The sequence below is a fragment of the Lethenteron reissneri genome, chromosome 11, assembly GCF_015708825.2.
Source record: "Lethenteron reissneri isolate LAM-NWPU_2019-01 chromosome 11, ASM1570882v1, whole genome shotgun sequence".
In the NCBI taxonomy this organism is placed as follows: domain Eukaryota; kingdom Metazoa; phylum Chordata; class Hyperoartia; order Petromyzontiformes; family Petromyzontidae; genus Lethenteron; species Lethenteron reissneri.
In genome coordinates, this window is record NC_083789.1 from 8,718,329 (window position 1) to 8,741,640 (window position 23,312).

The window sequence follows — 23,312 nt, forward strand, 5'->3', positions numbered from 1 at the left end:
TGTATTAGAAAAAAAAATGTGATTTTAAAACCTTTTTTTATATATATTCACAATCATTTTACAACCCATGCCATGTTGTATGTATGTTGAACGTCTTTCGCACCCTATGTAGCCAACCGCTCTAATCGGCGGTGCGGGGGAAGGACAGCAAACTAGGACACACGCGCAAAAAAATATTGACCTTGATGGTTCGACCATATTTGACCCCACTGTACATTGCTGGTTGGCGATGCAAGGGGAAGGCCAGGGAAATTCAGATATCACTCTCTCACTGATGTCAGCTGTTGCTGAGAATCAAACTTGGGTTGCCAGGGTATATCACACAGCTTGCGAACCACTGTGCCACTTATCCACCTGTAATAATAATAGTAAAACACAACCCCCCCCCCTCGTCCCCCCCCCTCCGCCTTCTTCCATTGTCTTCCCCTCCCCTGTCAATGCACTGATTCCCGACTGTTACCTCTACCGCGGTAGGGCAGCGAACCCAGACGCCCCGCGGTCAGTCCCCTATTTTTGAGGGTGTATCGCTCCGGGTTTGCTACACATTATTTGCTGTTCCACCCCCCCCCCCCCCACATTCCCTCTTTGAAGTCGACTTTCATTTCTGGGTTTTTGAATATCAGTAAAACATTTTACCCCAAAAAATTTAAACCCACATTATTTTCGTAACGTGCAGCCAAGGTTAATAGCATCTGCCAGATGGATGGGATGTGGCTTTCTCAGCCACGTGCATTCCACATACATTTTTACGTTTTGTTTTGAACACTGCAAAGTATGTGCCATGTGCACAGCATTAATAATGGTGGCGGGGCGGCATACTCCAGTCCCATGGTCACTTCCAGAAAGCCCAATGGTGTCATAAATTGTACCCTTGGGATTGAGGTACGCAATCACAGGTGAGAGCGGCATTTCCTTTTTGTTTCTGCAATTCACAACGAGAAGCTATGAGACGTGATCCGTGAGGTCCTTGTGAAAGGGTAGGTGTAAAAAAAATTTCAGTAGCAGTTGTCAACTTACCTCGAAACCCCATTTCCACGTGTAAAGAAATCCCCAGCTGAATTTGACACAATTTACAGCGGCATTGAGAGTGGAGAGGAGGAAGGTATTGATGTGTTTGAGTTACTTATATGAAATCACAACCTTAAAAGAGCACGTAAATAACGATGTCAATTCAAAATTGCAATTCACTTCGTATCAACCGGCTCATCAACCGACTTGGCAATGTGAACTTGACTCACCAACGTTTAATTTTAATCGCCGCTCACAGATTCTTTTTGACGCCAGACTTCATTTCGGCAAATTGTAAAGCTGCTGCTGCTGCTGCTGAAGTCTCCTCGGATGCCAGCAGCAATAATTTCACTTAATAATGGATTTTTTTTTTGTTCGCAGGACTTTATTTCCTTGAGCTCAGCAGCATGAATTTTGACTTCATAGTGCACTTGCATCAATAAACACATCTTATATCTGACAAGCCCTGCACTGCCAGATTTATACACAGGGATACAGGCAAGACGCATTGCACCACATTTCCTTCAACTCATTGTTTATTTTTTTTAAGTCCAAGATGCATCTCTTCCAATGGGAAATATTCATGTGGTAATTACATAATGGTAATAATTATTACTTTTGTTATAATCTCAGTAATGCCCCGAATTTGCGTCTCCCGCTTTGACGTCGTTTCGCACAGACGTCGGCACTCTATTAACCCCGCTGCCCGATTTGGGTCGCCTCATCCCGCACCTACGTCGCTGACAGCATCGTCCGTCCTGTCTCGTTATCCGTCACCTCTCAGCCTCCACCACCGACCCTGTACATCGGTTTGGTTCACATCGTTTCGACATTCCTCGTCGCACCTTTCACGAAGCCGGGGAGTATTGCTGTACAGCCCTGTGCTAATACACTCCTAGATTAAGGCTTCCACACAGTTGTTTGACCATACTTCACCATGCTGGCCAGTGACAACTTGGTGAAGTTTTAGGAGGCACCAGGACCGGTTCAGATAAAGCTTATTACGGATTTTTGCTGTGTCTCGGAATTGATCTCAGGTGGCCAGTTTCATAACCACTGCGTTACTGCTCCACTCATTGGTGTTATGTTGAGTTTAATTATTGTATGTATAAGAAAAGAGTGGTAGTTTAAATGTCATGTCAATTTCCCCTTTTATGTCGTGATATATATATTCCTAGCAAGCACCACCTCCATTGCTTCTTTGCATGCTTTTTCCTCCATAGCTGCTAAAGTATGTGAACAAGTATGCATTTTGTGCAAGTGCTACAATTATGTCACTTTTTTTTTGCAATTATTCATATCGTGCTGTGTCTGAAGAAGCTAAATGCTCACTGCTATTTTCCATCACAGCGGGAAATATGGGATTTTTTTGAGAAAAAATCCCAACTTTCATTTATATATAGAGTATATATAATCACCCCGCTAGAAACTTCACCATGAAGTGGAAGAATAAAAAAAAGTTAAAGCGATTACATTGCTATGACTGAGTTGCCACGCAATTTTTAAAATAACTACAAAACCATACTTTGCACTATTTAGGTCTTCTGATTGCAATTAACTGTTTCAGACTGGCTTAATGCCTTGACATGGTGTTATTGGTCAGCACACTAGCCTTGCAATCCAGAAGTCACCAGTTCAATTTAATCTCCTGGCACGGCAGTTAAAACGATAGGTGCAAATTTGTAAAAAATCTGCCCCATGCCTCTGTCCGCCTATATCAATTTGAATGGTGTGCAGCCCAGTTAGTCGATCGGCAGGTCTCATGCAGTGGGTTAAAGTGTGGTTACTCCAGCCTCTTCCACGATATATGGCTAGCATTGAAAAAGGAGGCCAACATTATCCTCTAGAGGTGCTCTCTAAAAACTTCCATCGAATGGAAGCCCTTCCATCAGCAGGGATGTGAGAAATACATTTCAGGGCTGCACCTTTGTTATTTTCTTACATGAGTATTTATAATCGGCCATCATGCCTCGTTTTTTTCTGGATCTAAAAGCAGTCGCTTACCAACGCCCCCCCCCCCCCCACCTTTGGTTATTGAAGGATTCTCATTAGTCTGTCCCTTAACAAAAACAAAGTGAATTGGGTTGCCAAAATAACACGCAGGGAACGTGATGTATGTAGGAAAAATAAGCCTGAACGATATGCTGTGCAATTGTACATCATGTTCACATCGACTAATTGCTTTTGCATTAGTGTTTAATGTCTACAGTTTATAAATTCCAAGCCGTTGGATTGATTTGCCATATATAATGTTTAAGTTATGGTGAAGGAAATCTATTAAAACCTTCAAGATGTCTGGATGGAATTACAGTGCAGTAGCTATTCATCTGACCAGCCTTTGTTGTTTCAGATAATTAGATGTCAGGATTATGCCAATTTCGAGGTGGCCAGCATGCTAGTTTGTGGAAATTAATTGCTCTTATATATTACCTGCTATGACATGGATCGGGCACGTGGGCATCGACATAGAAAATGGAACAAAAGCTGACGACTGTGCAAAGAAGCATGGAAAGGTGCAAGCTTGGATTCATCCCCAGAGGCAGAAAGAGGAACACATGGATTGGAGAATATATACATGTTTGAGACATCATATTCACCGTTAAAAAAAATCGTAAATTTGACTTGGGTGGGACAGGTCATTGCCAGGGTCGATGGCCAGTGGTCGAGACAAACGAGAGAGGGGCTGCCAAAGGAGTGAACACGCGGTGGATAGACCTTGGCTGATCATAATGATGAGCTCATAAAAATATATAGCCTGAAAAAAAATCCACTTATGAAGCAGGCACAACTAGATGTGACATGACATTTCTATATCAGATGTTGATACAGTATAGTAAGTCACTGATACCAAATACAAAATGTACTTTGCACAAGAGCCTGAGATTTATTTACAATATGGGAAGCTGTCTGCAATATACCTTTATTAATCTTGCAGTAATTTTTTTTTATCTAGAGAGGTCAAGATGAACCATACACACTTGGTCTTGGGGACACATCTGTTTGCGACGCTAAATTATTTCACAATCCCCCCCCCCCCCCCCACACACAAAAATATAAATATATATCAAAACGTCAATATAATGTACCGCTATGTATATCCCATGACCAATGGAGAAGGAGGAGGGGGTGGAAAAAGGTCGTTCTTTATTTTCAGCATCATGTGTCTTAGAAGCTTTAGTCAAAAAACGCATGTGTGATCCATTGCTTGCAAACACTTGTCACATCATAAAACACTCTCGAAAGATGCCCGTGGACAGCAGGCAGCCCGAAACAATTTTAGCTTTTTTTATTGTTGAAAAATAATGGATTCACTGATGTTCTGTATTCATGCCGGGATACACAAAAAAAAAATCACTTTTCTCGGTAATGTCAATTCCTGTCACAACCATAGTAAAAACTGTGCTGCACAAGCCAGCGATAGTAAAACTAATTATTAAAATACGAGCTATATATTTTTTTCTTCATCCAGGAATGTTATTCTGCTTTGGTGCTGTTAGAATTCAAGGCACCAAAGCTGTTGTGACATCATAGAAAATTGCTACAAGGCTTATTCATCGTGTGCAGATCTGACCATCCTACCACCTTATTTCATTAACATTGCCCTACTTTTCATTTTTGACGCATGTTTTCTCCTCATTAAAGTAACCTTGAAGTGTCAGCCAAGCTCTTTCATTTATCATGCATACTTTAACATTGCTCTCACTCAGCAGCAAAGATTACGTAGGGCCTGAGTTAATAAACTCCATATAATGATGTCATAAGTTTATCCAGACACCGCCCCCCTCGCAACAACGTGGGGCGAATTTGCAAAATTCTTCACTTTTCTGGCAACTTACTTGCCAAATTATGTAATTAAAAAATGTAGGGCCTGACTGTGCCAGTCACACACGAAAGAAAAAGCTAAATCCATATTCCTTCTTATTATTTAAAAATATGAACATGCCATTTGAGCGTTTTAAGCTTTTAGAGAGACGACCTTAGAACCCTCCTCCATCACCACGTTTCAAGTGTTGCAAAGAGCAAAATTCACGACCAAAAGCTAAAACGCACTACTTATTATGCTAAACATCGCTTCTCTTTTCATGTAATACTAGCAACAGCAATACACATCCTTATAAGTCATAGGAATTTGAGTATTATTGCATTTTGTATAAGCGGTATCTACTGCTGTTCAATAAAAACAATATACAGGATACAAATTGACTACTTTCACTCATATTCAGCCAATGTTTTGCAGTTTGTTAAATTGCGGTAGTTTATCTTTTTTATATCAGAGAAATGTTCTCCAGATATATTACTGCCATTATTATATGTTATAAACCAATTAATTAATATTCTTGGTTCTTTCGATAAAGTCATGTAGGTAGAAAATAAAAATAAAATTTAAAATAAATTTAAATGAAAGCAAAAAACCACGCCGTTTCGATCGCAACACAAGCGGTGATGAAGAAAGCTTGTGTTGCGATGGAAACGTCGTGGTGTTTTGCTTTTATTTTTTAAAATGTCTATATATTTTTTCCTATCTATGTGACTTTAATGAAAGAACCAAGAATATGAATTCCTGCAGTCACGAAAGTTTCAAGTCAAAATTCAATGAGTTTATGTTGGTTTGTGTATATGTGTAGAGTGAGTATGTAATAACCCATCAACTCATTGCATAAAAACAGTTCTTGGATTTTCGATTTAAAGCTTTCGTGACTTCAGGGATTCATCTTCTTGGTTTTTTCGGTAAAGTCACGTAGAAGGGAAGTAATAAAATAATAAAAATAAAACATAATAAAATAATTCTCACGACGTTTCGGCTACAATGCAAGCAGCCGTTTTCAGCCGTCTTCAGGTGAAAACGGCTGCTTGCATTGTAGCCGAAACGTCGTGAGAATTATTTTATTATGTTTTATTTTTATTATTTTATTACTTCCCTTCTACGTGACTTTACCGAAAAAACCAAGAAGATGAACAGTTCTTGGGTTCGCGGTGTACGAAGTGAATCGTGCAGGTGAGAATGTGTTACTCGCCACTCGTGCAAATGACATTAATAATCGCGCAGCCATAACGGGACGGTAAAAATGAGACAGAAATGAACTTCTTCAAACTAAATTGTGACCTCGAATCATTAACAATTCATTCGATAATTTGGAAGACGGAGCATTGCGGCTCTTCGCTTTGCCATGGAGAAGGACCGTTTCCTAAAATGTCACCTGCTATGTCATGTTTACCTTTTTATAGGACAGTGCTATTGCCGCATGTGTCAAGTCCAATGCAGAGTTGTTTAAATATGCAAAGGGTCTGCTTAGAAAGTTGAATATCTTCTTGGTTCTTTCGGTAAAGTCACGTAGAAGGGAAGTAATAAAATAATAAAAATAAAACATAATACAAATAATTCTCACGACGTTTCGGCCACAACGCAAGCAGCCGTCCTCAGGTGAAGAACATGTCTGTCGATAAGACAGAGTCTAAATGAAACGTCTTAGGCTTGGAGTGTCTTTTTAAGCTGTGAGGGAGGAGGAAGAGAGCCTTGACAAAAGAATTTGCATTTGAAGAGGAATTTAGCATATTTATGGGAAATGCAGGAATGCGAATAGTGCTAATTGTGAAATGCGTGGGAGGTGAATGTGAATAAAATGGTGTATAGCCAGATGCACTGGCAGTCGGTTGCCGAGTGCTCCAGGTAAAGTTCATAGTCTATTTTATGTAGTAAGTAATAAAGTATAAGAAATTTAGCCAATATAGGACTTGGGTAAGACTCAGTGCAGACTGAAACTCATTTGAGCCATCTGAACTGTGACTGAATCTTGGTGCCAGATGTGAAATAAGTTTAGTTTGTATTGATGTAATATTGTTTTTTGTATTTGTTCTGCGGCTTACATATATAAAACTGCATTCCTCATATAATTATTCTATGTTGCTTTATATTCATGTATTCATAAGTTATGATGTTTCGCAAGAGTAGTATGCACATAATAATAGCATACCATCCATTGTCAGTCCACTTCTGCATCACTTTGTCTATCATGGGGATTGTGCGCCATGGTGGCGAGGAGATGTTAACTACCTCGCCTGGTATACAAGCGGTCGTGTTTCGATTTAAAACTTTCGTGACTGCAGGGAATCATCTTCTTGGTTCTTTCGATAAAGTCACGTAGAAGGAAAATAATAAAATAATAATAAAAACATACTAAAATAAAATTATAGAATATAATAATAAAAGTATTTTATTATGTTTTATTTTTATTATTTTCCTTCTACGTGACTTTACCGAAAGAACCAAGAAGAAGAGGTCGTGTGTTCGATCCCAACCCTAACGCCTGTAATTTTGGAGTTTGCATGCTCTCCCCGTGGTCGCGTAGTATTTGTCTGCTATAAATTTCCACACGATAAGCCACTTCATTGAGCTATCATTTGTGACAGCCAGGACACTTCTGAAAAAAAGCGATATAGCTCAGTGGGCCTCACCTGGTAAAATAAAAAATTGTTTATAGTTTATATTTCACCATGCTGGACAGTTCACACCAGTTCAGATATCTCTCGCCACTGCGAGCAATGATAGCTCAGAATGAAACTGATGTTACCGGATTCATAGAGCAGTGTGGTAACCACTGTGCTCCTGATCCCCCCCCCCAAATATCTATTTAATATTTATAAAATGTTCAGTATATGTGTACATGTTTACATTATTTTTTAAATCCTTTATATTAAGTTCGCTTGCTTGCGTGCTTGCTTGCTTGCTTAGGACCGTGCAAATCTTTCGGTCGTTTTTTAACCCACTTCCCGTGATCCAATCGAGCTGACATTTTCCACACAGACTCGTTGTGCGAGACAATTAATGTTCGTGAAAAAAATTCCCAAAATTTTACACTTTTTAGGCAAAAAAAATATATTTTACATATATTCAAAAGAACTCATTCTTGGCTTTGGCTGAACGTCACAGTATAAGAGCCCAGAGCGTAACCCCTCCACAGGCCGTGGCGGAGTAGCGCAGTTGGTAGCGCCCTTGCTTCCCATGCCAAAGGTCGCGGGATCGATCCCCGCGTCCTCCACAGGCGAATATATTTTTAATCCTTTATATTAAGTTCGCTGCCACGCATATAAAGGATTTATAGTGAAAAACTTTGTTTTTACGGGTTATACTTATTAACTTTTTTAACCCTCATCATTATCATCGTTAGCTATTATCAATCCACTACTGGATGAAGGACTCCCCCACAAGCCATTTCCATCTCTCACGATCCACACACACTAGCCGATTTTACAGCTCCATCTCCTGGGAAGACCTATTTTCTGATGCGTTCCACTTCTTTAACCCCTGTGTGACTCTCGTTGACCATTGGTTTTCGACTCTTAGGACATTTTTCAACGACACACCCTTCACACGTAAACCTAATTTTTCATTTACACACATTTAAGTAAGGATTTTCATGTTGTCATTCGGAACGTTGTTCAGCATAGGTGGGTGGGTGATGATAATCATTCATGTCCTTGGCATAATTGCGACTGATTTGAAATGCTATAGCTCATCGCTTTAACAATGCACTGAGTCATACATTCAGGTATGTATAAATACGTACATCCCAGTCAGCCTCATGAAGTGACCAAGGCCACATTATATTACTACACAAGCATTTGAGAAAACATTATTATGATTTAAAGGAAATGGTGGACTGCATTGTTGTCATTTACCAGACATCGGAATGTCTCAGGCTGCCAGCAAGGCACAATGGAATCTGAGTGCGTTTCTCTTTTCATGTGAACCACCACGGAAATGGGTCAGCTGTGCCATAGAGGGAGATCAACAGCAAGCTTTGGGAGAGGCGGGACGCTGACACGTGTAATAGCATGCTGGACTTGCAATCCAAAAGTCATCAGTTCAATCTTTCAGCGTGGCAGTCGAAACAACGGTGTACACTACAGTCAGTGAGTTGATCGGCAGGTCTCATGCGGTGGGGTAAAGTGTGGGTACCCCCAACTATTCCGAAACGTTTGACCAGTAGAAAAAAAGTAAGCCTCCCTCTTGTGGAGACCCCTTCCAACAGCATTGGCACGAGCTCGTAATTTCAGGGCTGCACCTTTATCTTTGCCAGAAAGAGAAATGCCTCATGCTGCATTGCAGCAGCTGGCAGCAAGGCACAAAGGAATCTGAGTGCGTTTTCTCTTTTTTCACGTCTACCACCGTGGAAAAAGGGGGTCAGCTCTGTTGTCGCGGCAGAATAACGGTGAGCTTTGAGGGAACGGGCGAATGCACCGCATAATTGCGACCCCGGCGCACGTCTCTGTCCAAGCTGATTTTTGCCTTTCACAAAAAGGGGGGCTAGGCTGTGGACGAGGTGTTGAGGTCCACTTCGCTGTGAAAACCCCGGGGCTGCGTTTTTTTTCCCTTCTCTCCACCAACCGCCCGCGACCCCCAGTGCGGCAGTCCGGCCGCTGATTAGACGTGAAGTATTGTGAGTGACAAGAATAATCCCCAGCCACGAAAATGCTCATCAAGCCCGGGGAAAGAACGCGGGCAGCGCAGCATAACTTGTGATGATAAGCACCGCTGCACTTGTCTGATGCGTGGAATGAAAATAAATCATAGGACGACAGATGCTACCGTGGTGGCGCATGAGCAGTCTCTCCACACAAGCATTGCTTTTTGGGACATTTATCCATCCGTGCAATGTGCGGAATAAAACCCGTTTATTTATTTACACCTGGAATATAATATTTCGTGCAGAAATATTGTCTTCATACTGTAATTTATTTTCGGTTGTCTGGGTTTTTTTTTTCTTTCTCTGTCTCTGTGTATTAAAAGCGAATTTTTTTCCGTAATTTTATCTTTGATTTGAAATTCACCTCTAAATTGTTTACAATGTAAATTAAAATTACCGAAAAAAAGCTTCGTACCTCCGCTACTAAAATATTTTACCAAAGCGTACTGCTCATGCTTAAAATCAGCTTTAAGATGTGGCAGATGTAACACATGCTTTGCAATGAGTACAGTAAGGATCTGCTCATGTACATATGAATTAGCGAACAGCTAGACACACTTTGTGTATAATTCATCATTTTAACCAGCGCATCCTGCACATTGCAGTTGAATAATTTAACATGCGGTTCAAACTTTCGTGTCATGTGACTTAAAGTAATCTCGTGCTAATTTTTCGTGTATGTAATAATCAGCTCTCTTACCGAAAATTTATTACAATAAAAAAAAACACACTGTGTTGAACATGTATCGTTTTTCCATATTTGTTTAATAGTAGGTGCTATGGTCACCCATATAGTTCAATTGTTGCATGCCAATTTGGTGTTTCCATTTGCTATGGATTGGACTTCCTGAGTACTACTGATGTTGCATTTCTCATTTCTACATGACATGTTCAGGGCTGTGTTTTACAGTCTTATTCATGGTATAATGAGATTATTAATTCCTGTTCAACTTGCTTATTATTTCTGGCCAGGAAACGTGCATTTAATTGTGGATTGTTGCAATAAAATTGCAGCCGAGAGAATTGCAGTGTCTTTAATTATAACATTTGTTACGTTATGAATTAGGCACCATCTCTTGGCAGTGCGTTATCATCTGCAGCAGACATCTGCGGCATCTTTACAAGATTTGGCATGAAAGAATGGAGAGACTTTAGAGATAATAAAAAGACCATTCACTTGAATGCATTGCTATAAAAGGAAGGCTTGAAACTTGGATATTTCTTATCTTATATATGATATAAAGACCACACGGAACAGGTTGTGACCCCAACCTATTGCTATGTGGTCAGGAGAGACTTGCATTTGTTTTGTCACTTTGGATGGATCAGACAGGGGCAGATTTATCTGCAGAGCCACTGCTTTATTTATTCGCTTCAATTTTAAATCTAAACCCAGTTTTGAGAAAAAAAGAATTTAAGAAATGTATTTCAACCCTTTTGTCAATCCACTGCTGGATGAAGGCCTCCACAAGCCTTGTCATTCAATGGGGTTGTTTGACTGTACTTTATTATGCCGGTCAATGCAGGTTGGTGAAAAGAGGACCCCAGAACTGATTGAGATAGATGTCACTTTCCACTGTTGTTAGCTGTGGTCAGGAATCAAACTTAGATCAGCCAGGTTCATAGTGCAGTGTGCAAATCATTGTGCTCTACCCCTATAATAACATCAACGTTCATTATATTTCGTGAGTACGGTAATAACAATCTATTTAGTTTCACAATCTTAAATGTTTTATTGGAATTATATGTGCTTGTATCTTACTGCGCTTTTGCGGCCGTCTGGAACGCTCTTCCTTACGATATTGGGAAGCCACTGGAGCTATGAACTTTTAAATCATCCACATTGGCAAACTCATTTCTTTATAACCGCGTTTTGTGTTTTGTTGTCTTCCCCTGCACCTCCAATTAGCACGTTTGGTTACGGATGGTGCGAAAGAAGTTCAACATACGTACATTACTCTGTCAAACCAGGACAGCCTTGTTATTTATATATATAAATATATGAAGCCTGATTGGCACCCCGGCAGATTCAGTAATGTTGTGACCTCTTTTTATTCCTACTGATTTGTTTTCAGTATTTTAGCCCAGCAATATATTATAATATAAAAAATATTCATAAATCTACCACAAAAGCGTGCACTCTCTCTCTGCACATATTTTTGCTGTTTTTGTTCATATGGCATGGTATATTCTGCAGTGTTTTTGAATAATTTAATACAGCTCCATTGCCTGTTAATTAACAGTATATCTTTTCATGAGGTGGTAATACTCTGTTCTGTTTGGGGTAAATTTGCAGAAGTGCATTTCAGTGAAATGCATGGCCAAGGTAAACTTCTCACTGCATTGGAATTGATATTTATGAATGCTATGTCGAATACACACGTAAGGGATGCTGCCGCGGTATAATGGTTAGGGCAATGGACTTGCAATACTGGAGTTGCTGGTTCAATATGATCTCCCGGTGTGGCAGTTGAACAATTGTTCGTTTCTTAAATTCCTCCTCCTCCTCGATTCACCCAGCAGTATCATGATCAGAATCTTTATTTAGACTGCGGGAGGAATCCGTTGAGCTATGAAGCTTTTTTTTTACAGATGTCCAGAATGGACGGGTCAGCAAGTTAGAACAGCAAACGATTAGGAGTTCAAAATAGAGAAAAATGTAATCAAGGTCACTACGATTTCTCAATGTTGGACAAGGCAACAAAACGACAACAAAATAGTTCCAGACCATACCAAGATAACAACAAAGTGGTCCCTCAATAAAATGGCATATTAACATTAAACTCTTGATGCACGGGTAAGGATCAAAGTTACAAATCATAGTTGCAAATGTGACTGTATCCAGCGCTGATCTTCAGCTTCAGGATATTTTTGAAGAATCAATGGCTACACCCGCAGTCAGTCGAATGGCAGGTCGTGTGTGGTGGGGTTAAGTGTAGATGCTGCAGAGGTCGCAACTGGGTACCCGATACCCGTACCCTACCCGATACCCGGCTACCCGTACCCGTTTGCGACCCTGGTGCGGCCGGGTACGGGTACGGGTAGACCGTGAGTCACTGGTGAGTAACCGTTTGTCACTCATTTCCCAACGTCTTGTCTCTTCTCACAATTCAAGTTCCTAGAATCAACCCACACGCGCCTGCAACATGGCTTCATCCCAGAGGTCGCAATCAGGTACCCGATACCCGTACCCTACCCGTACCCGGCCGGGTACGGGTACCTGTTTGCGACCTTGGTGCGGCCGGGTACAGGTACGGGTAAGGAATCAAAACCCGTTTGCGACCTCTGAGATGCTGCCACCTCTTCCCAGAGGTCTGGCTCGTGTGTGGGTGACAGAGTAGGCCCGAAAATACCCTCTCGAGCTCCTGCTCGTGGAGGTCCTGCCCGCAGCAGTGTGAGCGAGTGATTTCAGGGTCGCGCCTTTAACCTTAACCTCTTTTATACATCCCAAAATCAAAAATTCTCAGCAAAAAATCAATACCCATTCAGACGAGCAATTTATACATGAAAGGCAGTGTATAATGTAGGAAAGGAAAGCACAGTCTTTAGTATCGTTTGTGGGCAACAGTTGCCACTAAGCAGGTATGCTTGCAACATTGTGTGCAAACGATAATAAGCTGGTACCGAAGCAACAAGGGCATGCGGTGGCTTTTGTGCTTACGAGCATTATAATGGACATGTTTCCATCTCAGCAGGATGCATATGGTACACATTCAGAACGCACTGCTTGGCTACAATATGACCTGTAGCAAAGTAGGGAAAGTGCTGAGAAACACAATAGACATTCATCATGAAAGCTCTGGGCAATTTTTTTTTCTTTCATCGTTGCTTTTGTATGTGACCTCCTGCTGACAGCATATAGATAGTGTGCTAAAATGCTGCAATTTCTTCATCAATCTGTCCATCTTGTGCCTGCCCTTGTAGCAAGGTAGTCATTTGCAGGGCCTTAAGGAGGTCACAGTTTCAGGAGTGTTTGTTTAAATGCCACTAAATCAGCACCGCTCTGCAATGACGGTGATGCAATGGGTAGACTTTGCTCTTAGAAGTAGCATTTTTTTTTATCACATTGCATTGTTTTCTTGCATTGTGACAATTAAAAAAAAATAACTCTGTGACCCGATGGGGCTCTCTCTGTGAACCGAAGAGGCTTCATCCCACACTCATTTTCTACTCGCAGGTGGCATAATGATGGGTAGTTACCGCTCAAAGTGTCAGCCTCCGTATTAACCCTCGATTTAATGTCATATAATTATTGAGTTTGACTGACAGCAAGGGCGGTATGCTAATGTTTTTGGTCAGTTCACACCGAGTACAAGCCCTTTATTTGCATGATATGAGAGTTTTACATTCCACATGTGTTCTAGCCAAATACATATTTCAAAAAAAGTATAAAATGCAAGTTTAAATAATCTGTGAGCAAAATTTTTACGGTGAAACCAATGCAGAGCGTACAGGTGATAATTAGCAGTGCTTCACCCTACAAAGAAAAAAATTTCCCCCACCCCCCAAAGCCTTACACCAGACTGTTGGGGCAAGTATTGTCAGGGGGTAGGTGGTTGTCACCTGTCCTGGTTATCCCAGTAAGTCCTCTTTCTGAGGCAGCTGTTCTGAGAAATATTTAAGTCACGTGACCTTTTGTTGGCTGTGGCTCTTGTCGAGTTTCCACCTCCTGAGGTATTCTTCTTCACAGGAAGAAGAATATCTGCCAATAGCAAAAGATGAGAGAACTGCATGTGAATGCACTGGCTTGACTAGTGTATGATCACACGACTGACATGAAGGGTCATGTTTTTTTTTATATCCCAGGAAGACTTCAGTGATTTTCCAGGACAGCTCTCTCAACAAGAGAACGATCCTGTGAACACACGGGACAGGTGGCAACCAGAGGATGCTGCTCCAGTTGTTGTTACTCGCTGTAGATTCTGGAGTGCAGTAGCAGTCGTGTTGCCATGTACAGCTGGCTGAAGAAAGGGGCAGTTTACATCGTGGTAAAGATTCCCCCACTTTGTGACAGTGCTCGCAGTAGCGGGCCGTGCGGTTTCACCCGTTGGCAGCTGCTACCGGAGCTGGGTTTGAATAGGAATCACGGAACAGAATGATCACAGGGATGAGACTTCATGTCAGAGAGAGAGTAGGGGGCTCAGCACGGTGCCAGAGTCGGTGCTTAGCTCCGAGCAGCGTGCGTGTGGAAAGTGACAATCTCCAAAGAAACTCCACGCTCCTCTGGGACCTCTTCACTTGTCATCCATAAAAATAAATATTGGTCAAAGGGCCGCACAGTTTTGAAGGAGGAACTTGACTTCAAATGGACTGAAATGCCGTCTGTCCTGCTGATTGAAGGTTTGCATTCGAAAGTTACGTTTGTCACGCGAGCACGTGCGTTGTTGAGCCTTCTGTGGTCTCCGATTGTGGCCTCGCGGTAGAATGAATCCACGCGGCGTCACTTGCCCCTTGACCTCAACCGCCACCCCAGAGGATGAACCAGTGCCGGAGAGCGCGGCGATCGTGCACCACGTCCAGCGGTGGTGGAACGCACGGTGCTCTCGGCCGGGTCGCACGATCGTCGCCCCGCGCGTGACGCTGCGGGAGAGGGCGGCGCGTGAGCCAAGCCTGACACCGAGCTCGCATAACGGGCAGCCTCGGACAGTTCTAGATTTGAAGCTTTCGTGACTGCGAGGATTCATATTCTTAGGTTTTTTCGGTAAAGTCACGTAGGTAAAAATTAAAATTAATAAAAGTAAAATAAAAAATAAAATAAAATTACGACGTTTCGGAGGCAACACAAGCTTCCGTGCTGTGACGGTTCCACCGTTCCACCGTCACAGCACGATAGCTGTATCAAGTGTATCAACTCACTTTATACAGCTGTCGTGCTGTGACGGTTCCACTTGAAGACGGAAGCTTGTGTTGCCTCCGAAACGTCGTGATTTTTATTTTATTTTTATTTTACTTTAATTAATTTAATTTTTTTTACCTACTTGACTTTACCGAAAAAACCTAAGAATAAGCCTCGGACAGGCTGGAATAGACATCGGCTCATCTGCCCCCGACTAATTAATATGTTTTTTTAAGTTAAATCTCAACAAGGAAGAAAGAAACGGCATTGATTAATTATCACAATAAACAAAAATATCCGGCAGTGTTATGTATGAAATGGAATATTTTTGTTGTATTTATAAATCCTACTCGCAAACCCTCCTTTTGGTCTCTAATCCCCCTCCCCGCACTCCACCCCTTGACTCCAACAGGTGTAACATTATAATCACGTCCCAAACCTTCCCCTCCCCCTTGGCAAGAACGATTTACGTATCACAATCGATGCAAGCAGAGTTCTAACAACAACTTCACTTGCTGTGCTCCCTTGGAGGGCATGCGTGTGGGTGTGCGCATGCTTGATGAAACACTCTGAGACAAAACCTCAGCGGTTGCATACTTGCATCTCGTTGCAAGAAGGGCCCAGAGTTCGATTCCCTACTCGGATGTCCTTCCCCTGTTCTGCATAGATTTTCTGCCATAGCTAAAACAACAACAGAAACATAATATAACTGCCATTGCCCATGCATCCTAAATGCAAACAAAAAATTACCTGACAATGACTCGATTGGCTATTGCGCATCAGCAGCAGCAGCAGCAGCATCTCCACCTTGTGCACAAACTCGGAAGGACCCTCCTCATAAATCGTTTGGGATTCGGTGAAGCTTTCCTGAGTGAACTAGTTTAATGGTAATAATATGCCCGCCACTTAAAATTGCCTAGGAGTCTAAAATTTGCCAACAGGCAGCAAAAAGTTTCGGCCACGTATGTACATTGTCAGCGTTACTGGATACGCAAGTTTGGCATGAGCTCATCATTCGATCAAGAGGATTTTTTTTTTATCGGCATTGCCCATTGGCTTTGTGCCAATTACCGCATGGTTTGAACTGCTAAGTGCCCGAGGCAGCAGCGGTGCTAACTCTGCCGGTGTTGTAGTTGTTTACAGAGGTGGGCAGCAATTTGTCTACTGGTGCTTGACAACGCATGGAGAATACGTTTTGTACGAGTAATTCCGTATATTGCGAATGTTTCCTAACGGCCACTGTGTGCCCCGACGTCGTGGCAAGAGCTGCGTGCTTGATTCCTCGTCGTAAGCAGTCGGTGGCGATGCACGGTGGGTTTTTTTCTCATCAGAAGCATCGTCGTGTTATGCCCCCCGGTGCTCTCGCCACGAACTTCTTCCAGTTGAGCTCCTTTACGGAGGCCGCTGGGTCCATTTATTTCTGGCGGCAAGCCCTCCACTGTTTGTTATCATAGCCCATCTATTGCTGATGTTTCTACATCGTTTTTTTGTTCGAGTGCCTCTTCCACTCTATCAGTCTCATCGTTTTTTTCCTGGTCGTTCCCAACCTCTGTTGTAATACTCCATGTATGTCAATGCTGTGCCTGCACGTCTCTCCTATGCCCACATCCCCTGGGCTGAGCCTGTCCCCTAGTGTCTTCACACGGCCTGGGTGCTCAATGATGATGCGGCCGAAATGATGCAGTCGCATTGACGCATGGGTAGTGAGTTCCGGGCCAAGTGAGAGTCGATGTGTGGAGTGAGAGAGGCACGTGGTGTATGGAGTGAGAGAGGCACGTGGTGTATGGAGTGAGAGAGGCACGTGGTGTATGGAGTGAGAGAAGGAGAGAGATAGAGAACCCTGGGCCAGGAGATGCACAGTGAGAGAAAGCAGAGAGAGAGTGCGGCATGCGAGACATCGTCATCAGAATCTTTATTTCGACTTCAGGAGGAATCCGTTTAGCTATGAAGCTCTTTATCGCAAATATATGGGTGGGGTCAGCAAATTATAACAGCAAACGATACAAAACTAACGATAGGAGTGCAAAATATAGATAAAGGTAAGCAAAGTCACTACATATAATTGTATAATAAATACATTTTTGTAAGTCCGATTTGTCAAAGTTAGGCAAGGCAGCACAAACAACAACAAATCAGTCCCAGATCACACCAAGATAACGCACAGCAGTGCCTCAAGAAAATGTCACATTACCATTAAACTATTGGTACACAGGTGAGGATCAAAATTACAAATGACATTTGCAAATGTGACTGTATCCAGTGAGAGAAGCTTGGAACCTGAAATATATACTCCATCAAAGAGGAGGTGGGAAGGATGGGGAATCAGACAAAGAGAAAGAGAGAGAGCATTAAATACAGTACGTGCTTTTTTATGGCAGGAAATAGTATTCCCTGATCCAATGTTTTCCCAGATCTAACGCTCAATTTTTATGGTCCCCTTAGGAACGTTAGATTGAGGTTTCACTCTATATAAACAACTAATTTGTCAGTCTGTCAGTCTATCATTCACGGCATTAGCTTGAGTAATTTTCATATTGCCGGCTCCGGCGAGGCCTCATTCCACCGGAATGAAAAATGGCCGTACGCACGGAATTGAAGACGAGCTGTGTATGACCCATGACCTTTACGCGAGGTCAACAAAACCCATGACCCATGCGATGTATGGCACTAGAGACAGGCAGGGCGAAGAACAACGAGAGGGGCTAGGGCGGTGAGGAGAGGGGCCAGGGGATGGGAATGAGAGGGGCCGGTTGAGGTAAGTGGAGGACCATCAGAGGAGGTAGCAGATATGAGCTTTTACCTGGATTTTTGGATCCGTCCAGAGCATAGGTTGTCTGTCGAAGCATTCACTTGAAATATTATTATCATCAGCAGTCCCATGAGTGCTCATTCTGACCATAAATATCCAGGGATTGTTTTTTTATTGGCCTATGCACAACTTATGACCTTTGACCTAGGTAAAGACAACTGACCGCATACAAATCGCAGCGCGTGGTGCCCTGTCTGCTTTATAAATGTGTTGCTTGTCCTCGTGCTGCCTATAATTTACTCGAAGGCAAAACCTGCTACGGACTCTTGTAGGTGCGTGGGATATGTTTGGTAAACATAGCTGGTCTGTGCTTGATGAAGTTTGAATGCTGATTGGTGTTAGGTGAGTGTCACGTGAGTGGAGTAGGGTGGGCAAGGGGGTATTCTAGTAGTGAGCGCGTTGCACTATGAACCCAGCAACTGGGAGTTGAATTCCTGCTCACGATCAATAACAGTGGCGAATATTTGAAGAAGTCCTGGGGCCTCCCGTAGTATGTACAAATCAGTGCTGGAGCAGTACGTCAACATCAACACTGCGGAGACAAAGGCAGTCGGGCGTGGTGTCGGTCACCTAGCCCCTTGACAGCACTTGCCCCAATAGTCTGGTCTAAGGCTATGGGGGGAGAGGTTATGTTTGTCTTTGTTGAATTAATGTCTGGCGAGTTAGACTGTTGGGGACACCATAACACTTGCCTGCCACCAATCATTGTTTACACTTATTAGGCACGTGCACCACCGAGTTTATAAATGCAACCGCGTCGTGAGATGCGGACGCTTTTAGACGCCGTGTCGTGTAAACCGGATGAGGTGAAATCCTGCACACCCAGCCTGGGAACATTGTGGGGACATTTGTGGGAGTTGGATCTTTGATCGAGAATTCTACCTGCAGTCATCCTGGTGGAGTCAAATTGTTTCACACGAGCACGGGCATTGGCGGAGACGCAAATGTGGATCGACGCGTAAACACACACATACAAGAATCCCATGTGTGGCCGTAACAGGGTTTTGGGGCTGTTAGCGAGCAGCGATGAAAGCCTGCACGGCACACAAGGTGTTGGGTTGCCAACACCATGCCCCGGCCGCATTTGTGTGACCACACCAGCTACTCATTTGAGGCTGAGTCGACCTAGGGGGGACGACCAGTTAAAATAATCGTCATTGGTGTTGGCCATGAACAGGAATCGAACACGGGTCGCAGGATTCAGAGCACAGCACGATAACCACTCTGTCACCGCTCCACACCGTACGCAAACATATACGGTACGGGGTATGTATGGCTATATACAAAGTAATGCAGGTACAGGCCTGCAATTACTTGCTCATACCGCCGCTGGCCCAATGATGTCCATCGGAGGGTGTTTTGTACTACTCTTCTACGCCATTTAGACATCTTGTAAGAAGTGAGAGTACCCACATTACACCCCACCACACGTTACCTGCCGATCAGCGAACTGCGATGTACCCATACTGTTTCAACTGCAGTGCCTGGAGATAGAATCGAACTGGCAAAATCTCAGTTGCAAATCCAGTGAAGCAAAGCGTTACTCCACGGCAGCAGCCCCGTGTGCTGTCCACGTGACCGAATATATAAGTTGGCCCCCTGGGGGATAACAAAAAATGATAAAGGGAGGATTTATGTGTGCAGAGAAAAAGAGACCTTTGGGAAATAAATAATGAAAGATAAACAAACTATGATCAGTTTCACCACTTTAAACTAAAAGAACCGACTGCTACGTAGTTGTTTGATGAAGGGCAGAGTGTGCAAAAAAGTTTGTTTTATTAAAGTTCAGACTCGAAGTTGTTGTTTTTGTTGTTTGTCGTTTTCGGAACAAAAACAGGCAATCCGCGTGGGTGATGCACTTTGATGGAAACAATGCACGTCGCAAAATGTACTTCAGCAAATGAACATAACGATCGTGATGAGGACTTTTAAAGGGCATTGCCAAGATGGGATATTATGTTGCGGTTAGTTAAGCAGATATTAAAATCAATTAAAGATGGTTAGGTTGAGGGCTGTTCTGAAAGAATATATATTTACACATTTCCTCATTAGAGGGATTACCCCACATACACGCCCCTTAGATGAACTCCCTAAAACGCAGTGTCTGTGGGTACGCTAATGCCACACCTACTATTAATGTTAATCATTAAAATAAAGTCCATGTATACAATTCTAGTGGACCGTGGTGCAGTGGTTAACACACTGCTTTGTATGAACCCAGATATTATCAGTGGCGGATGATATCACCAATTCGCACTGATCAGCGTGGTGAGGTATGTTCAAACAACGTCCATGGCTGACATGGTGTGAGAAAGCCTTCATCCAGCAGTGGATTGACAAAGGTTGCAAATAAATAAATAAATTAGCTTGAAGCTTTCGTGTGTACAGGAGTTCATATTCTTTGGGTCTTTCAGTAAAGTAGAACAAAAAAATATTTTACAAAAAACTACAACGCTTCGATCGCAACACAAGCAATCGTCATCAGGATCATTTTTTTTTTGTTCTACATGACTTTACCGAAAGACCCAAAGAATATAAAAAAATGTTATTTGAATCTCATTCATAGGCATTTGAAAGCAGTGGTAAACACACGCACAATATGATATTGGAAAGCAGCACACATTGGTTGCAACATTCTAAAAATGTTCACTTCAAATTGATAATAACAATTTTAATCCTTTGTGAAATGTTCCTATATATGTTGAACTTCTTTCGCGCCGCACGTAGCCAACCGCAATAACAGGAGGCGCAAGTGCCCCGCGTCGTTAGAAAACGACGACCATGACGATAACGATGAGCGCTCTGGTTTTGTCTTCACAGCGGGAACAACGTACATCTTCAGCAAGGGCGGCGGACTCATCACGTACACATGGCGGCCCAACGACAGGCCCAGCACACGCGCTGACCGCCTGGCCGTGGGCTTCAGCACGCACCTCAAGGACGCCCTGCTGGTGCGCGTGGACAGCGCCGCCACACTCGGAGACTTTATCGAGCTCTACATCGTGAGTGCCCGCGTACAATTTCCCTACCTCCTGCATTAATTTCACGCGTGCTCTGTACTAACTCAGGGCGGTTATGACGCGCGCAGTCTTTGTTCGTTCTCAGAGAGAGAGAGAGGGAGATGAGATTATTTGCAGGCGTGGGAAACCACAGACAAGCGCCAAGGCAGACAACAGGTGCCAACAACTTGCCCATGCTCTGCAGTCCTTACTCTTAGTTCTTTCAGTAAAGTCACGTAGGTAAAAAATAAAATAAAAATTAATAAAAATAAAATAATATAATAATAATAAAATCGCAGTGCTTGTTTCATGAGTGTTTACATACGTGAGGAGAGTAACACTCACATCTCCAACAATTTGTCAAGCTCTGTAGTCCAAGATTTGGATGTTTGGCACACTTCATTTACACGTGCATTTCTACATGTGGGAAGAAACCAAAGTAGCCATGGACAGTTCGCACGTGGGAGGGGGTAACACCACATCTCCGAACGGAAATGAAAACACTTGCTGTTCCTGTTTAACCATGGAAGGCCAGGAGATGTTGACCTTGATGCACACGGGTAGAGAGCTTCCCGAATTCGTGTGATCCACCAATCCATGCCACAAATTTCTAAGAAGAAGAAAACACTTTTAAAATTACTCAGTTTGGAAAACACATTGCCTTATCGTCTCCTGTTCTGAAAACTTAGCAGGGCTTCCTCACTTAGTGAGGCTTAGCTGGGTAAAAAGAAATGTGAAATAATATTAATATTTTTTTCAATGCCCTTGGTCTTTTGGGCTGCTGTGCAGCGGCCTCTCGAATTATCTCTGTCCGTCGCTGCGTCTTTTATCTGAGACAGCTTCCATCCTGTCTAATTTCTAATGTTAGACATTCGCTCAGATTGGGGTCTTCCTCTTTTTCCCTTAGACATCTGTCTCAGCCGTAGAGAGTAGGACCCATCCATGTGCAGGGGATAATTAATACGTTTTAGTTATTTCTATGTGCCTACGAAGAATAAACATCAAATAACGCAAATTATGTATCGAATTGTGGTGCTTAAATTGTATCCTTTAAGTGCACCATACACTAGGTCTCCAAGAAACGTGATAATTAACTTGCTTCATTTTCAAGGCATACTTCACCATCACTGGTTAGTGCCAGTCATACATTTTATGGGCACATAGAAGTAGAGTGCAACGGTGTATTGTTGTGAACTGCCCACCACAAGCCCGTGGTGTAGTCGTGGGAGATTATTTTTTCCTGACTGGTTCTGGGCATGTGGTGATGTCCTTTGCGTATCCTTTCCAATTATTTTTTGTTTACATACAAATCGGCAGAAATTAAAACAATTTTAGACTTTTGTGTGATTTTTTTTAATAATTTGCCCAAATACTTTCGAATGTTACTGATATTGTCTGTGTTGCATATGGGGCGGAGGGGGGGTGCGATCTGGGGCAACTTGCGGCGGTGCAGTGTGACCACTGGCCAGTCGCTCGCAGTCGCCCCAATACTCCTAACCGATTTAATACTCAAATATCTTTGAGACTAGGCTCCAAAGAAAGCTGTCTCTGGTGTGGACCAATCAGTTTCAAAGACAATGCATATATTATCAGAGTATGTTTTTTGTTTGCATTCTGACCACAAGTATTGTGGTTAATTTAGACATGATTCCTTGTAAAATGTTTCAATTTGGTGTATTAACATCTTAACACCTGTTTTGTTGCCAGAAAAAAAGGGGAAAACCTATTCTCATATTTTGGTACTGGCAAAGGAGGTCCCATGATGAAATAAAATATTTAATCAAGAAAAATCTCCACCATTCTCCACATTATAAGAAACCATTCTTCCCCCCCACCCCCCTTGTATTTTAAAGCAAAAGTTGGGGTGTGTGTCCTATAATCCGGCAAGCGTGTGTCTTTGTCTTTGAGCGGCCAGATTTGTTTAACGTTATTGACACCGGGCACAAGTTTGGGGTTCATCTTGCTTTGCGGAGTGTCTTACAATGCAGAGGATGCGCTATTAATTTGTGATGCATCTTCCGCTGTGGGTGACTGCATCGAGCTTAGCGTATATATGGTGCCGTCTGCGTGTCAGAATGTCAGGAGTTCAGGGACACTCTGTCATCACTCCAGCCGATGTTTTACACTCTCGTTGCCATGCCTTTGTGATGTAGTAGTAGCAGCAATCTTCTTTTTGGAGCTCTCTGTCATCTGTG

The 23,312-nt window shown here is 42.7% G+C and overlaps 1 protein-coding gene across 23 annotated transcripts in view; it reads left to right on the forward strand.

The window, feature by feature from the left end:
- The window catches only part of LOC133341416 (neurexin-1-like), a 395,989-nt gene that overhangs the window by 263,659 nt on the left and 109,018 nt on the right, over nt 1-23,312 (forward strand). For all 23 annotated transcript variants that reach the window (XR_009755044.1, XM_061550005.1, XM_061550006.1 and 20 more), the window contains one exon: nt 20,939-21,120. Coding sequence is in view for 22 of the 23 variants with exons in the window: in XM_061550005.1 (XP_061405989.1) it covers nt 20,939-21,120 (182 nt within the window). In the remaining variant the exon portion in view is untranslated. The remainder of the gene's footprint in view (nt 1-20,938; nt 21,121-23,312) is intronic.